Genomic DNA, 18,438 nt, shown 5'->3' with positions numbered 1-18,438 from the left:
TCGATAGAATTCTTAATTATATGTTACGGGTAATATGAAATAATGGGCAATGTATACATGTTGGGGCACTTTGGTCCTGCCCGGGCAATTTGAACCTCGAATAGAAATAAATAACTGTTAAAATTATTTTAATATACTGTAAAATAACTAATAACTTATTTTAATTTTATAATAATACAAAACAAAATACAAAATATTAGTATAATATTTCTTACTGACTATTTATATTATTCTGTTTTATATCTATTGTTTATCCATATCACATTAACAAAAGTAATAGTTATGCCGACTCAATCAGAAAACAATATATGAACAGTAATTTATTATTTATTTATATTCGAGGTTCAAATTGATCAGGCAGGACCGAATTACCCGAGAAATGTGTACATTGACCGGTATTGCATATTGTCCGTAACATATAAGTTTATGTAATATCATAACTATCTAAAATTATCCGGCCTCGTTCGGTACATTATTATAATATATATATATATATAATCTAAAATAATATATACATATATATATATTATTTTAGATTAACGCAATAATAACTATTTTAACGAAAAAAAATTAGTTAAAAAAAGTTAAATTGTAAAAAGAATATCGTCGTTTATTCTAATGATATAATATTTGTATTTACTCATTTTATTATTGTTAATATATAATTTTTATTTTATATAGCATACTAATTTAAACATACCTCACAATCAACATAATATGTATATTATTCAAAATAAAATATTTCTTGGGAAATTAAAAATGTTTCGAAAAACTGTTTCGACTTTAAATATACCATTTTTGAAAAATCCTTTCTCTATACACTTGTGCATAGTAGTTAATACATTCTCTTTAAATTTTAAATGAATTAGTATGGTATATTCAGGGGTATTTTAATTTTATGTTTAAAGTTTATTTTAAATTACGAAACTCAATTAAGATTTTATAAGAAAATACATGATAATAATTTGCACATAATGCTTTTTCTTAGTTATAGAATTTTTGAAATGATTTATTTGAACTTAAGGTTAGAAATAAAGAATAAAAAAAAAAAATAAGAAAAACCTTCCAAATTATAAGATAATAAGTATTGAATAAATACTTCAATTAAAAATAAAATAATTTCAAAAGGCAATCTATAAATTAAATTAACGATGTAATAAATATTTAGCTTATTTTAATTTAGTTTAGATATTTAAAAATCAAATAGAAAATAACAGAAATTCATAAGCTTACTAAGGGTTTAAATGTATCACTTGAATATTGATCATTAGAAGTTATTAAAACAGTAAAATTAGTCCGATATAGTCAATCTTAACTCATGTTTTACTGTAATTTTATATTATGTTAAACGATACATTCTTAGTTAAATGCAATTATAGTCGTATTCTAATGTTCTCAAAGTAATTAAAAATAATTTTTCAATAATATTTTAGTATAAATCGTACTAGTTGTTTTGAATTGTTTAAAATAATGGTAATTTCTATCAATATTTTGTTTCTTATTCATATGATTGTATTTTTGATGCGCAGATTTGAAAATATTTACAATAATTTATTATATTTCAGTAATATCAAGTGAGTACAACTGTTAATGTTCAATTAATGTTGTGTGTTTCGATTAGATCAATTTATAAACAAAATAAAAATCGAAGACCTCTTATGATATTTGTATAAATGGTTCATTAGTTAAGTAATTGAATGAATATAATTGTACCGGACGTTTACAAATTCATAATATTATTAATTTTATTATTATTGTTAGTTTAAACTCTTCGAGTTATCCACAGTAAACGATTTTAATTTAATTTCAGTATTAGAGGTTCTTTTTAAAATGAAGACTGCAATAATTGAAAAAATGTATCAAAAAATAGAAGGTGTTTATCGTAAATCTCGGTTACATGATGGCGTTGGGGATATATCTCAATTTTAGATGACCATTAATTAAATGTTGAAATGTAATACTTATTTTGTGTTTAGGTGTTTTAAATTATAATTTATGATTTCTAATAATAGTCTAAGCTGTACTATCACTGGCATTAATATTAATTCGCTATTATAAGTTTATTCTCTTTTGTATTTTTAATATATAAATAAACGATTTTTATTCCAGACAGGTCGTGGTAATGGGGATTTATTATTAAGTGTAAATAATAGTGACAGCTTTTCATTAATGGTCATAAAATATATTTAAAAAATAACTTTGATGTCCTTAATTAATAAATATTTTTATTTTAAAAATTAACTACATTTTTAATTTAACTAATGATGAATTGAATGTGTTTTAAAATTATGTGGCTTAAATATTTATATTTTTTTTTTCTACTTTAAATAGGATAACTACTATAAATGCTCATATAGGTATATTTGAAAGAAAAAAAGGTTGAAAAGAGTTGAAAGATTTCAAAGGGCCCATGAGGTTTTATATGAGAAAGAGATCTATTAGACTTAACGACTAAGCAATGACCAACCCAGTGCATCATTCCCTAAGGACAGATATGTTTACCCTACTACATCATTTTTTTAACGCTAAATTCGCATTTTTTCCTTCTTTTCCTTTTTGTGACCAATAATATACTAATTATAACACTCACACACCTTTGTGCAGTATAAATTACATTTTATTATGTGACTCATTTTTATGTTGGGGATATATATTTCTAAATTTCACTATAATTATGTGTAAGTGTATTTTAATAATTCATTTTCGACTAAAAATAAATTTGTGAAATGCAAAACTTTTATTATTTTCCTTGAAAGTACGTATTTAAAAATACAACTGTTTGATTTAAAAAAGCTTCACATTTAAATAGTAAAACTATTTATTTGAAATTAGATTTTTAATATTTTTGTTGCATAATAATTATTTATATTTAAATATAATACTGGTCAGACTATTTAAATAATATTAGGATATTTTATTAAGCTGTAAAATAATAAATTAAATTAATTTATATTATCATATAAATATAATTACACTAAACATTTTTCCTTAAATACTTTTATTTTATAAAGTTTAAACATTTTAAAAATATCAGGAGTATAGATACAAAATGATTTCCGTAAACAATTATTTTATGAGTTTTAAATTCAAAAATAAATTTTATGTGTGCATTTTAAGTTGTAAAAATTACTTAATAAAATTTATCTCACCGTATTGTAAAATATATATATTATATATAATACGTAAAAAGTATTGTGTACCTCAATTTTATTAACTATTGATAATATGAGTATAATATTTAATATATTCTTATTTAAATTTATATTTTTTAATTGTGTATAGCTAGAAGTATATAGTCTATAGTGAATAGTCTATACCATAGACGTATATTTATTTGTTTCCTTTGACTTGTAAAACGCTTTTAATGTATAATATTTTGATAACAAATTATAGTAGGCTATTTTGGTAGATTAAATTAAAATAATTAAAACATTCTTAAACTGTATATTTTTTTAATTTATTATTTCACAGAAAAAAAACATGCTGAAATGGTAGCAGGTGCCACTTAGCCACTTATAGAATACGAGTAATAAAACTGTAAAGTTACCGTACTGTAATCGTTTAATTATTAGTTTCTGTACTTAACTTCAACGAGTTTTTATAATCAAATAACAACTCAGCTCGAATAATTATTCTATTGTTTGGAATATTAATGAGTTTATCTTGATGACTTGTATCACCGAGACTTTTAGTAATTCAACAATCATCAACGGATTACACGCCTAAGAATAATTATTATTTTCCGAGCACCAGCGATCAACCGCATTTGTCTTTCGGCGCTGCTGTTCAGTTATGTCCAGCGTTACTTCTGGATGGATGGTCACCCGGGACTTGTGCAACAAAGCCATGTTTTCTCACACTACGGAATTAAACCAAAGGACCAACAGCGTACAGTATAATACACCCAATGTTCTGTGCTTTTACGGGTCAAGTGAAAAAAAAAAAAAAAAAATAAAGAAAAAAAATTGTATTTTTGTGTTATATAACTATGCTATAGATGTTTTAGCACTAAGTGTTGAAATTGAAGGATAGTATAGTTCAGAGATGGCCAACATTTTACAATAATTTAGCTACATTTAAAAGCATTTTTTTCAAGTTGGTCAATATATATTTATTTATATTATTACATAAAAAAAATATGTCTATTACACACCGGTACATTAATTATCATACCGATCGATTTATTTTTTTTTAAGATTGTGATCGACGAATCTATACCCCCGGATATAGTATATGATAAATACTTGAATCAAATGAAAAATATATTTAAACATAATTCTTCGTGTGTAAAATAATATTGAATGTACATCATTATTCATAGTGGTCAGTTGAACGATAAATTGCAATTAAAATATAAATAATTAAAACAATATAGTGCTCTCGTTCATTGAAAATTAAAAAATGTTTTTCCTTTAATATCATCATTACGCAACTTTAAAAAAAGACAATCTTAAAAGTATTTTTTTTTAAATACTGTAAAAGATATTACATCGCTTAGATATTACATTAAAAAAATAAAATTCACTTGAATACATGCTCTGGATTATGATTCATGAGTTATAGTTACTGACTTTCTAATTAATTAACATAGTGTTTACTACTATACTATATTAATATAAGCAACGTAGAGTCGCAGACTAAAATGATTGTGGTACCATGCACATGGTTATTAGTACGCCTCATATTGCAAATCACATACAAAATGTATGTATGTTTAACATTTCATAATACTTCTCTTGACTTTTGTATGCAACGAGCAATCCAGTGAACAAGTTGATAGTTTTGGTTATCAGTTTTTAGTCGGGAATATGTATCCAAAAATATTTGACTTGATAAAACAAAGAAGAGTTTGTGCTAACCAGTATACTTTAATCACACAACAAAAACACAGTGAAGACAAATTGGTCGAGGAAAATAACGTGTGAGCAAGTAAAGTGTTTGGTCGAATAATCTCTTGTAGCGTAGATATATTATAATGGTTGTGTGCATGTAAAAAAGTGGTAGTGATAATATTAATTTTCATCACAATGTAAGTATAACCGGCTATCTTGTTGATTATGTGGCCCGTCTACCTTTCGCGGTACACCAACGTATCTTGGTCATGTCGATGTGTTTGATTTCCCGAGGGATCAAAGTCATCCTTCTCATTTCAGCGTTTTGAAAAAAGTTTCATTTCGCACGGGTTTGTCTATGGCAGAAGGTGTCACCGATGTCATTTTTTTTGTGCTTCCTGTTTTTATTATTCTATTATATATATTTTATTTTATTTTTTTTTACATTTTTTTTCGTTCCTATAATTTCGTAACAGTTAACGCCCAGGTTCACTGGCATACACACTCGGTTCCGCCGGCGAACTCTTATTGTGCCGAAACGTCACATTAAAAGCTGCGGTGCGTTAAACCATATTTTTCTATGGTTTGTTGTCAAAATCAACACATACTTTTAGAAAACATGCAATCCACCCATATCAATTGTACTTTTTAGTTTAGCTTGTACGGTCCGATCCCATGCTCTAGGCATCTATCTATTATTTCAATGTCGGCGTACGATGTGTTTACATATGAAATCTTTCGATTCTCGTGCTCACATGCCCATAATATATTGTCTATTACACTTTATTGACAAATCACTTTTGACGACAGACTTCTAAATAATTTTAACGAAATTTTATACTTTTTTCGGAAGCCAAAGTGTCTAGATTACGCCACGCGTTTTATCAGCATTTATTGTAATATATCTCGTAGTACGTTCTGCCCTCACTTATCTCAAGACAATATATAGGTAATCGTGTTGAAAGCAATACGCCTGAAATCTATCAGTGATTTTTCTAGCGATATCTGTACAGTTTAATTGCGTTTTTATGTAATTATTTCTTTGTTTGTGGGCAATTATTGTAACTTAATATCCGTGAAACGGACCATACCGTCATTTGGTCGTCTAACATCAGCTGTTGTAACGTATTGTATTACGCGTGTACGTAGTATATAGGTCACGGTAGCTAATTTAGATCTAGACGTTTTATGTTGGCGAACTTATACATTCATTTTCATGTTTTGAAATTAATATAAAGTAACTGTTCGTGATTCCCGTAAGATTATAATAAATAGTTAAAGGTTGCGCTGCATACTAATATAAAGTTTTTGCACAATTCATTGCACAAGTATTTGACATATAATTATAGACTAGTTTTATTTACGAGAATATTTCTTATTTCAATCGAGCTTATTATGTAAAAAAAAAATAAAAATAAAATACAAAATACAAGTAGTGTTGTCGCACTTTGATGATGTATTTCGGAAATATATTTCATTAAAATAGCGCATTAAACAATCGAGTTTTTACTTTCGAAAAATTAGCACAACAACAATATTTATATTATGAACCTATTTGAATTGCTTACCCGCTGAATGATCATGTGGCTGTAGAATGGACGCGAGTCTTGGCTTGTCTTCATCCAACATTACTTCGGTTTCTGAGGTGATCACGTGGTATATGTCACTTTGACATTTTATCTTCAGTTTCCCAGCAACTAAAACGTCGTATTCAATCGACGATAGAGTTTTGAATAATGTACCAGAAGGTCTTTTCAATGGAATTTTTAGTATGTGACCATTACCCAGCTAAAAAAAATCATCAACATTCACAAGTATTATAGTACACTGTCATCCTGGTACACTAGAATAAAAAACAATATTATAATTTAAGTTTAACAGTTTGTTTGTCGCGAATTTCATCGTTTTTATCTGCTAACTAACTAAAGCTCTCATTTCACTTTTATTTTATGAACTATTATTATAACTATAATATAATTATTGAACGCATTCACCGCAATAAATAGTAATAATTTAAAACAATCAATCATGTGGTTGTGATCATACAATTAGTGGAATTACAAATAAATAAACGTTTTTTTTTTTATTTTTACTATGAGTATATCATATTTTCGACCTGATTGGTTGATTGTTATGTATCTCATGTTTCTACTAAAACCCAATTAAAAATCTAATTCGATAACCAAATACAACTTTCAAATGTATCTCATATTAACCACCAATTAACGTTCTACGAATTGAATTAAAAATGTTTTTAAAATATTTCTATTAAAAAATATTTTCTTAACCTTTAATTTCACAATCCAATAGTTAAATTAGGAATCAATGATTTGAAGTTTTTTGTAGTATTGATATATACTATATATTACACTAAAATTGGAATGACCTAGTTTAAGATTTCAAAATCAGAAATATTTGATCATACATATAACTTATTACAATACTGATTCTTATTAAAAAAAATGTATTAATCTTATCAATTTATTTATAGTTTTTGTAACTTAAAACTATTTGAAAATCAAACAAAATACTTTCATAATAATATGTGATGTGGTATTATACTAAATAATATGAAACATTACGAATAAATACAATAATGAAAAATGACAAAAAAAAATTCTGTTTGCATATAGCCAAATGATTGAGGTATTGGCCATTTGAATTTCCATTATAAGTAAGTTATTGATAAATAAATTATCTATGAAATGATTTTAAGGAGAAACTGATTTCATTCTTTCCTCAGAAATATAATTTTAAGCTTTTTTGAGTTCTAAAATAATCAAAAAATTAAGTCATAAAATTTTAATTTCAATCTCAACTATTTGGCAAAGGGAAATATACCTATATATTTAAATTATTAAAAAATATTATTAAAATATGTTAATATTATAAATTTATTTTTTGAATTTTGTGTAAATTGATAAATACTCTCATATGGAAAAATACAAGACATATATCATGCTAATTTTTTATTCTCGTTGTTAAAATACATGGTCACAAAAGTGTTAACAAAGAAGTTTTTGGAAAAATTTATTTAATCAGACATTTCCTAACAGATTTAAGACCATTGAATATTGAACGTAAGGCACAAAAAGGTTAAAAAGTACCTAACGAACTTACTTATACACAATAGACTTTAATTAAAATATCATTCTTTTTAATAAGTTTTCGGGAAAATAGTTAACGTACCAAGATACGTCTATAGTTAGTTTAATTAATTAACCATGCTGCGATAAGAAGACGCGTTGTCTTATGTCTACTCAATGAAAAGCATAAGAAGAAATGAGAAGAAGTTGGACAATAATAACGGATAACACAAAAAACTTAAGATAAAACTGTTTATTTATTTATTTACTTTTTTTTTTTAATGATGCAGGTATCTATAATATAATAAAAAATCTAAATTAAGAAGCAAATAAAAAATTTACTGAAGTTTAATAAACATTAACATAATGAATATTATATTTAAGTAATTATCGTGATATATGCTAAATTATAGTTATATTGTACCTCTTTATCATTTATAAACCAAGTGATATTAGCCGCTGGGTTTGAGGGTGGCGATGAACAATTTGCTCTCAATTTTTCACCAATAGAATATTGTGACTTTTCAAGATGCAGTTCAGGTTTACCATCCATCGTTCCTGAAATACAAAAAAAAAAATAAATAACTGCGCTATTATTACTTAATTAACATAACTGATGAATGTTGTAAAAACATGATATTCTATTGTTATTTTAATTTTTAATTTCTTTAAATTTTTATGATTGATAAACATCATCATTTAGTGATGATATTTATCAATTATAACTGACTCGATGTTTTAAGGATGAAATCTTCCAATGATCTCACTTCGGCATTAGTTTTAAGTTTAGTGGTGACTATTTTAGATTAGAGTATCTTAAATTAGATTAGATCCCACGACCATGGCCACTTGAGTATTTTAGGAGGTTTCTGGAGGTAGAAATAGTTAAAATATTTTAAACATGGATATTGTTGTGGTTTTGAAGCTGGTTTCTAAATTTGGCCCACTGAATTTCTATTCATATTACACTTATATTTGTATTATATTTAATGTTACAAATTTATTTATTTGTTTTTGACTTAATAATTTTTCCATATTTATCTAAAATTGTATTCTGTTTCATGAAAACGAATAATGTATTATAATATTGTGAAAACAAATCATTTGTTTATTATTTGATAGAACTGACGTATCCAACCAATAAACTAATAATATTCATATTAAAAATTATGAAATGTGATGTATACATAACTAGCATTCCCCTTTGGTACTATTTTTATTGTTTAAGTTTAAAAAAATGTTTTTAGAATAAAGCCTTGTACTAAATTCTAAGATTTTTTTCATTGATCCTTGTGGTATTCCATTGGAATAAAGGAAGTGTTGTGTTCATTTATTTTGTTTTTAATGATTTAATTTTTCGATTAATGATAAACTATATATTACAATTATTAATAAGACATATTATATATAATTACTAATAAGACATTTTTTTGATATGCTTTATTTTGATTATAAGAATATTTAGTTATATATTAGTTGATAGTAAAAAGCTTAAAAAAATATTTAACTATTAATTGATTTTTAAAGTTTAATATCAATAACGAATTTTGAAAGTCATTTCAAACTATTAAAATAAATAGTCACAAATTTCAAAATAAATGCCAATAAATCACTCAAAAATTGCGTTTAATAATATGTCATATATACTTTAAATACTTCAGTCATTTTTGCAATTTATAATGGTAATAAATGTTTTTTATTAACAATTGAATATTCGAAATACTTTAAACACATTTTAAAAAGTTTTTTTAAGCTAGAAAATGAAATGTTATAACCTTTTAATATCTTTAATCGCTATGGGTACACGTCTAGCTTAGGTTTGTTACGAGTCGATTTATGTTTTAAATAACGAGGGTTTCGGACGCTGTGTCCTTAGCCGACACTATTTTTGAACTGTTGATATAAATCTACGAGATAAATATTTTATTATTAAACTTACGGACAACATGCATCCAAGCCGCTACGATTTGTGTGTGAAACGTTGGCGCGTCCGCACTAACTTCGCATCTGTATTTGCCGTCCAGGTCAGGTGTCACATGTCTTAACACCACTTGGTTTTGTCCCGATTCGCTGACCTATTGAAAATATGATTAAAAAATATACATCTCAAACACACATTTTTCACGTTTTCGGAATACATATTTAATTCACTGCTAGAGGGAAGGGGGGGAGGGAAAGCGTTTTAAAACTTAGGGTGGCAACGAGCCACGTGAATTTTATCAGTTATTCCATTCGGCCGGTTCTACTGGAAACGGTTACGCTACACTAATTACATATGCTAGACAGATATACGTATGCATACTTACGTCTACGTTTATGGTGGCCAAAGGGAACACCCTCGTGTGCGGCAACTCTTTAGGTACGTAACGAAAAAACTCCTGCCTGCCTTTGTACCACTTGACCGTGTACAAGGCTTCTTGTTCTAAGTCGTAATCACATCGCATTACCGCTGTGGTCCCTTCTCTTATAGCTATCGGGACTTCGATGAACACGTCCTTTAGACATGTGACCGTACCTGTAAGAAAAATGTAATTTAAGACCAATACAAGCAATACGACGTAATCGAATCAAGTATACACGTTTTTGAATATACTGTTCTATGAGCAGTAGTTACGTAAGTATGATATGTGTGTGTGTAAAAATTTGTATTTTTTAATACTGATTTCCTATATGCTATTAATTTTTAAAAATTCACGATTTGATTTTTGTTCAATTACATTTTTATAAAAAAAAAATGGTATTCCTGGATTTTAAACTAAAAATACCGGTATAGTTGAGTTCTATGAGAATCTACCATTAGTTTAACGCAAGAGATCAATGTTAATTTTTAGGGATTTTTCAGTTACGTGCTCTATTTATGATTGATATTGCAAGTGCTTGGTTTAGACTCTTATAGCTAATAAGTCAAATTTTATGTTTATAAGTAACCTCATAAATAGAATAATTGATTCTACAATTATTTTTCTATCTCATGTTCTAACTCCTTTTCCACTTAACATCCATATTATTTCTCTTCTTATTCCAAAAACCAATACGAGTATACGATATGAGAATAATAAACCACTACTCCGGTTTATAGCGGCTGATAATCAGAATTCAAACCTCTCTTCTTAACTAATGCAAAATATTTTATTTTAATTAAGAATTATAAATTTATATGTTAACTTTATTTATATGACTATAATTTTTTTTTTTTTTTTAGTAAACCTGTAAATTCTGTAAATTAGTTTAGTTTAGTTTGATTGAAAATTAAATTAAGATCAATTAAATAAATTATAGCTTTCTCAAATATTTAAATCATTGGTTTATGTTTTGTTTTCGTCATTAAGTTTGTATTTCGAATTTCCTGGTTAATAATATATAATTATATTTATAATAATTATAATTTTTAATTACTTCGAACGAAGACTTATATTTAGTTAGATTTATGTTATTATAGTTGTCATTTATTGGTTTTTAAATTAGCTTCTAAACATTTTAATATTTTGTTTTTCTTTTGTACTATATATTTGACAATGGTTCATATATATATATTTTTACCATTTGAGACGATTTTTATCGTGTTAAAATAAGTTTCTGTAAATATTTGAAGTGTCTATAATTTGTATCCAACATTTTTAATATGATAAATCGAAATAAATACAATAATAGGAATACTGTAACCTAAAATAACATTTGTGCAAAGGCGAAAGTTATATTAGCTATAGGTCGCTTACCTAATACTATTACCCCTTGAGAGAATCTTGAAAGTGTAAATATGTAAAACCGACAACCATTTTGGGTAAATGCCCGCGTGTACAGCAGTTTGCCGATTGACTTGGTTGCCAATTTTAGTAGAAATCTGTATGTGCTATGGGATCTCCCTGGATTTTCGTGTTTTCTTCCTACGATGTTGGTGTTTTAAAGTTGTTGTTTATCACTTCTCTTTTATTGGAATTCTATTTATTTTATTATTGTTACCTGGGATGGATTTTTTCACTGACTCGTTAAGAGTGATCGCCTCAATTTTAATTCAAATAGATTAATTTTTTTTAGCCTGGCGACAAATTATCATTTGAAATTATATTTTCACTGTGATTTGTACGAACGTAAACAGTCATAAAATAATCTTTTTTTATTCACGCAATACTTTATCACTTTATCAAGTTTTAAATACTTTTTCAATTATTGTTTGATTCGATTTGTGTTATTACGATTAATATGATCATATATTCAAAATTCAAAATCAACTTCAAAATCTACTGTAAAAAATATTTTATTGTTTTGTGGAATTCATGTCTATAAATTAAATGTATTTAATTTAAAATAAATTAAAAAGAACCAAGAAAATTAATATTGCTTATTTATTAAAAAAAAAAATCACTTTATAATATCTAATACGTAGAATTCGAAGTATGAATATTTTAATATAAAGTTTTGTTCTTCACTGTCACAGATTTATGAAGTTGTTATATCGTAATATGTCGTATGTGATGATTATAATAATTGTCTTACGTACAGGTTATTTAATTATGTGTGAACGAGAACTGTCATTAATCATTAATGATGATTCATTACCGCGAAATCAAAACTGATCGATAATGCTATAGCGATTTTTCATATTATCATTGTCATGTATTTCCATATACATCGTACACTCACTGATAAGTTGAAAACTATTACGCAAGAATCATTGGCTGTATAATACTCCAATAACTTTATCCTCTCGAAAAAAAATAAATCGATTCGGTCAGTGTAGGTTTAAAAGAATAGAAAGCGTGCAAACTTATCACTCAGCCTTAAGTATAATTTTATATACTAAGTCAGAAAATTTGATACTCAGGAATACAATATTTTTATATTTATATTAAAAATAATTAAATAATGTTTCATAGCAGTTTTTTTTTACCATCAACTATTATAAAATTAAACTAAAGAAAAATAAATTCTAAATTTCTGTATTATAATTTTTAATGTGTGATTAGTGAAGTAGTATTATTTGGGTACATATTCAATCAAGTTGTCCAGTCCTATAATAATTTGCCCATATTATCTTCTCGTATTGTATATAATTACAGGTTTTATGTATTCTTGTTTACTCTTAATAATAATAAGTGATTTGTGTAAAGGCAGTTTTTTGATTTATATAAAAAATTTTTAATTTTGAACGTTTTTATTTAGATAAATCATCAAGATCAGTGGTTCTTAATCTGTGGGCTGCGGCCCTCTAGGGGTCCGCGATACTCATATCGGAGATCCGCGGCAGTTATACCAGGTTATACCAGTTATAACCGGCAGTTATAGTTAACATATATAAAATTGAAATAATATAAATACAAATATAAATAACTGAAAAATGGAGTGTAATAAAAATAATTATAAATCTATATGTTTTGCTATGTCTACTAATGTAATTTATTATATAAAATAATTATTATAATTTTGGTTTTAATAACATATGATATTTTGTAAAAAAAATGTATTTGAAAAAAACAATTTGTAAGGGAATCCACAATTTCTAAGAATCATTCATCAGGGGTGGGTCCATAATCAACAAAAGGTTAAGAACCGCTGATCTAGATAATGTACAGCAGTGATTATAATACATAGTTTCATTTATTCTGACACGATGAAACTAGAAAAATAATAACATTCCGTGTTGGTTATTTGCTAGAGTAGGTTATTTGACTGATTTTTTTCACAAGTATTTTGTCTTTTTAAAGATATGTATATTATAAAACCATATTACAATAAAAGCTAGCTTATTTGTCGATGATTTAATCATTACTTTTTTTTATAATAAAAATCTAATACCCGGATTACTGAAATTGGATATGTATATAAAATGTTTTGTTTATTTGTTAATAGGATTTAGTAACTACAAAATTATACCTATATTTGTATAATGTATATGATAGTAATATTTACGTTTGATAATGATTCCAAATTATGTAGAAAATAGAAGATTGAAGATACAAAAATTATATAAAAGAAACATTATAAGTACCTATAAAACTGCTATTATGTATTAAACGGGACATTGCAGGCACTTAATTATTTCATGACATTTTATCGTTGCATTACCGTTAAAACACCCAAATGGTTTACAATGTTGATATAAATGTCGTTACATGTTTATTATTTTTAAGTAATTTCAATTAAAAGATAAAACAAAAACTATTGTCTTATAATAAACGGCTGACAAGAAATACAAAACGTTCATAAAAAAAGATTGTTAAACATAGAACGAGAAATTTTTAGGTACTTCATAATATATATTGTACTGAATTTTCTAGCAAATAATTTGCATATGAATATTTTAAGTGAATATAAGCCTGTGGCTTCTGGTCGTTGGTCGATTATGCATTATTTGATTTAGGTTATACGAGTATATTGATTCAAAGCATTATAGATTTAGATTTCTTAAATAAATAATTTTATCAATTACTAATATTTTGATCTTCATGCATCGCATAATATTATAAATTAATTATATGTAGCAAACAAATAACACATTTTTTTGAGTAAATAAATGTAATATTTTCTGGATTAGGAATTGGACCTGTATATTGAATTTTGATTTTTTCAATAAGAAGGTATGGTTAATACCTACGAAAGATGTAAGTTTATAAAAAAAAGAGGTTCAAATTTATCATTGCAGAATCATCATGTAAAAGAACTTAAAATGATTCTCGGGTTTCAACGAAATATTTCGTTATATGTATTTACTTATAACTTCTAAACAGTCCAAGAATATTTAAATTTCTACGAATTGTTTATTTTAATATTGTTTTTATTTGCTTCAGTTATATAAAGTATAGTTGATAACTTGTGGATTTTACACAAAAATAATATTAATTTAAAAATATATATTCTGTTTCGGTTTTTTTTAATTTATAACATTTGAGATTTTTTATAAATACTGGAAAATGAAATTCAAACTCTTACACATTTGTATTCATTATATATATATTTTTAAATCATTCATAAGTTTTATCTTGCACGAAATTACAAAAAAATCTTGTAAACACTTCATATACTTAGTAAGACACGTTTAGAGTTGTTTTTAAATGTGACAATATATGACCATTTTTATATTTATAATAATAACATAGGCTAAAACCAAAAGGAGTATTCAACACCATTATTTATAATAGTATGCAGTGTTCATATCAAAGTAAATCTTTTTTTTTTAGTTAAGATATAGTTGCAAGTGCATAAGTAATAATCATATTATAATGATCATTCAGATTATATTATCGTTCAAGTTTGAATTAAAAATTGTTTTGTATTCGTTGGTTTATTTTTGCTCATGGAAATAACCAAAATATGAATTATGTCACACCTGTTTGATTACAATTTTATTTTAGTTCTCTTATTTCAATAAATAATAACAATAAACCTAGAAATTTAAAGTATAAATAATTGTTTATTTCAGAGATTTACAAAAATTAAGTATAATTATTAAAATAAACTTTTCTCATTTCAGTACAAAATTTTACTTCCTTGAAGATTATTTTCTTGCGTTTAAGTGATACATCTGATAATTTAATACAATATAATTATAAAATTTAATGACCGATAATACAATTAATAACTAAATAATCTTGATAAAATTTTATTATAAGCATTTATAGTTTGAGTTATAACAAATAAATAAATTATTTTTACAAAAAAACGACTGTTTAAAATCATTGATATGAGTAAAATTCTTGAGTATCAAACTCCCTTAATTAGTAAAAAAAATAAAGAGTCTTTTATAGAACTATCATGTAATGGATGTTTGAAATTTGATTTAATTGAACTCAAATCGGGTGAATTTTGGCCGAAGGAGATACAAGACAATCAAAAACTAATAACTATCGCCTAGAAGAGTCATAATTTATTTTCAATAGCGATATTACGCCAATATGTATCTTTTTGAATTCTCAACAATACTCACAACAAAGAACATGTTTTGAAACTGAACTTAAATTCAAAATTTAGTTTGAATTTAAGTTTAACTGAACATATTCTCATTGATACCAATCTCACAAGTACATCCATTCTCTTGAAATGTTGCAATTTTTCTTTAAATGTAATACCATACGAATATTCTATTTACATTGTAATAATTGACTGCTTTATTGATTTTATATAAAACAATATGTATTATAACACTGAATAGTTTTACGGAGATACAAGACCGATGCCCAACTCGCACAAGTGATAGGTGATCGATAAAAAAAGAATTTGAGAATCTCTGGTCAGTGGTACAATAACTACAGAATATTAAGAACAGTCGAACCATATTAAACACAACACAAACAATATGTATGCTATGCACACGTGATTACATGAATAATGCATATTTTATATGGGGAAATACGGCTTACCGTTTACTTCACGCTTTGTCACTATTTGTTACCGTAAATGAATAGCCAATATCGTCAATTACCGCTATTCATATATTAAAAACATTGTACAATGGACTCCTGGAGAATATAATGTAATGTAGGTTCACAATGATAATTGACCAATATTATAATGTAATTTTAGAAACGGTCAACTATATTTTGAATTTACTGAAAAATACTCAGTAAAAGTTGTGAAAAGTACTAGGAAACATAGAAAATATTTCAACATATTATTTAATTTTGCAGGAAAGATATTTATTGTTATTCTTTTATTATTTTTTTTTAATTTTTTTTTTTTTTTTATTATATTGTTCGACAAATTTATTTTGATTTTAATAAATTTATTTGACATCACAGCTTACAAATTATATTTAATACCATGATACTGTTCATTCTTATACTCTTATATTTTTTATTACTTATTTGTTGATAAACCACTGTAATAATTCATGTATAATAATAATTATACATATTATGAATCATTATAAATTTTATTAGTGAACATCAACGTAATTATTTTCAAGTTTTAATAGCTATTTAGAAGTATAAATTGCAGTTGCGGCTTATACCAAAAAAGGACCCTTCATATTTTAATTGTAAATTATACCTATTAATATAAAAATATAAATTAAAATTTATAGTTAGTATTATTATTCTTTGATAATAAAATCTTAAGCAAATTAATAACTACACCATATTTTTATTTGAATTTAAATTACATAGAAAATAAGATTGAATGACAAACAAATTGTATTTTCAATTGAAATTTTCTTTATGTGTTTTTTTTTTTGTACAATTGTTGTTACTTTTGTTAAATTTTATTGACGTGCTCGTCACATTGTGCTTCGTAAATATTTTTTTATTAAATTTATTTTGGAAAATGAGTGGTTTGCCGTTGCAACTGTTACAGGGAGTGTCGAAAATATAATACACGCTGAAGCATGTACAGTCTATATATTTCAGAAAATATAGTTAATTATGATTTTTCTACATATATACTCGTATAACTGGTGAAACGTTTTTTTAATAATTAAAAGAATAGCAATTGATATGTTATTGTACTATCCAATTTTAAATAAAATACAATGATTTTAAAATGTACATCTGCTGAAGTAAAATAATAATATTGGACAATTTCACCATAAAATATTTTTATTCTGAGGTTTATTTTTTCTTGGTATTTTTATGGTAGGTATACCCTATTTTTTTTTTTTTTGCTATTCCTATGGTTATTTTTAAAAAGTTACTGTATTTTAACTTGTATTCTTGAAGATTTATCAACACATAATTAGGTAAAAAATTATTCTGGTTAGTTCTTGTTTAGGAGATTGATGAATTTTTGATACAACATTTACATTTTCCAAAATTTTATCTATGAAATTTACACAAAATATAAATTGAAAATCTTCCATAAATATTTTTAAATAATCTGCTTTGAATATTTGATCTTTATTATGTATAATATCAACATAACGATGTCGAATAGCTAATAAAGAATCAAATTTTGATAATCAATGAGTTGTATAAAATAGTTTTAATGTAGTTGTAACATATAATAACTCTGAAGATAAAAGTAATTGTAACGTTTAATAGTATAAGAGAAAATGTATAAATATTTTTACAAGTCAAAAGAAAAATTTTACTTCCGTTGACGAATTTATTTTAAGTAATGTAAAGGACAATGATTATATTTTGCTAGTTTTCATTACAATTTTAACCTATTCTAGACGACTAATCACCTCTCATAATAGCCTCATTACACCCTTCATCACGAAGTTTCAATAAATTTAAATTATTTTTTGTAGTATAATTAATAATTTACTCTTCTAAACCAGGTCCTGATTCTACAAAGTCAGTCGATCTGCAATAGTTTACATTTATCATTGGAGTCTGGAATAATTGAAATGCATCTAATATTTTGAATTAGTTGATGAATCTTATTTATATATAATATTTATTATTATTTTTTTACTTTTTTTTTTTTTTAATTTTTGTAATTACATTTTTTTAGAAGGAATTTTCAAAGATAACAGATATGTATAACATGTCACTGATAAATTAGATATTTAAAATGTATCATTAAAATAAAATGTTTATTTGCATTTTTATGAAACGGTTTAACTTTTTGGGGAAAAATATAGATGG

The 18,438-nt window shown here is 25.3% G+C and overlaps 1 protein-coding gene across 1 annotated transcript in view; it reads right to left on the bottom strand.

Moving 5' to 3' along the window:
• Positions 1 to 18,438, bottom strand: part of LOC112683039 (B-cell receptor CD22-like) — a 109,007-nt gene that overhangs the window by 794 nt on the left and 89,775 nt on the right. Inside the window, exons 2-5 of the mRNA XM_025553884.1 lie at positions 10,225 to 10,433; positions 9,858 to 9,993; positions 8,343 to 8,476; positions 6,401 to 6,620 (exon numbers count right to left, since the gene is read on the bottom strand). Coding sequence (XP_025409669.1) covers positions 6,401 to 6,620; positions 8,343 to 8,476; positions 9,858 to 9,993; positions 10,225 to 10,433 — 699 coding nt within the window. The remainder of the gene's footprint in view (positions 1 to 6,400; positions 6,621 to 8,342; positions 8,477 to 9,857; positions 9,994 to 10,224; positions 10,434 to 18,438) is intronic.

This window comes from Sipha flava, unplaced genomic scaffold (genome assembly GCF_003268045.1).
Source record: "Sipha flava isolate LNK unplaced genomic scaffold, YSA_version1 217_pilon_pilon, whole genome shotgun sequence".
NCBI classification, from domain to species: domain Eukaryota; kingdom Metazoa; phylum Arthropoda; class Insecta; order Hemiptera; family Aphididae; genus Sipha; species Sipha flava.
Note: the sequence above shows the minus strand (reverse complement) of the source record. Positions and strands in the feature narration are given on the sequence as shown.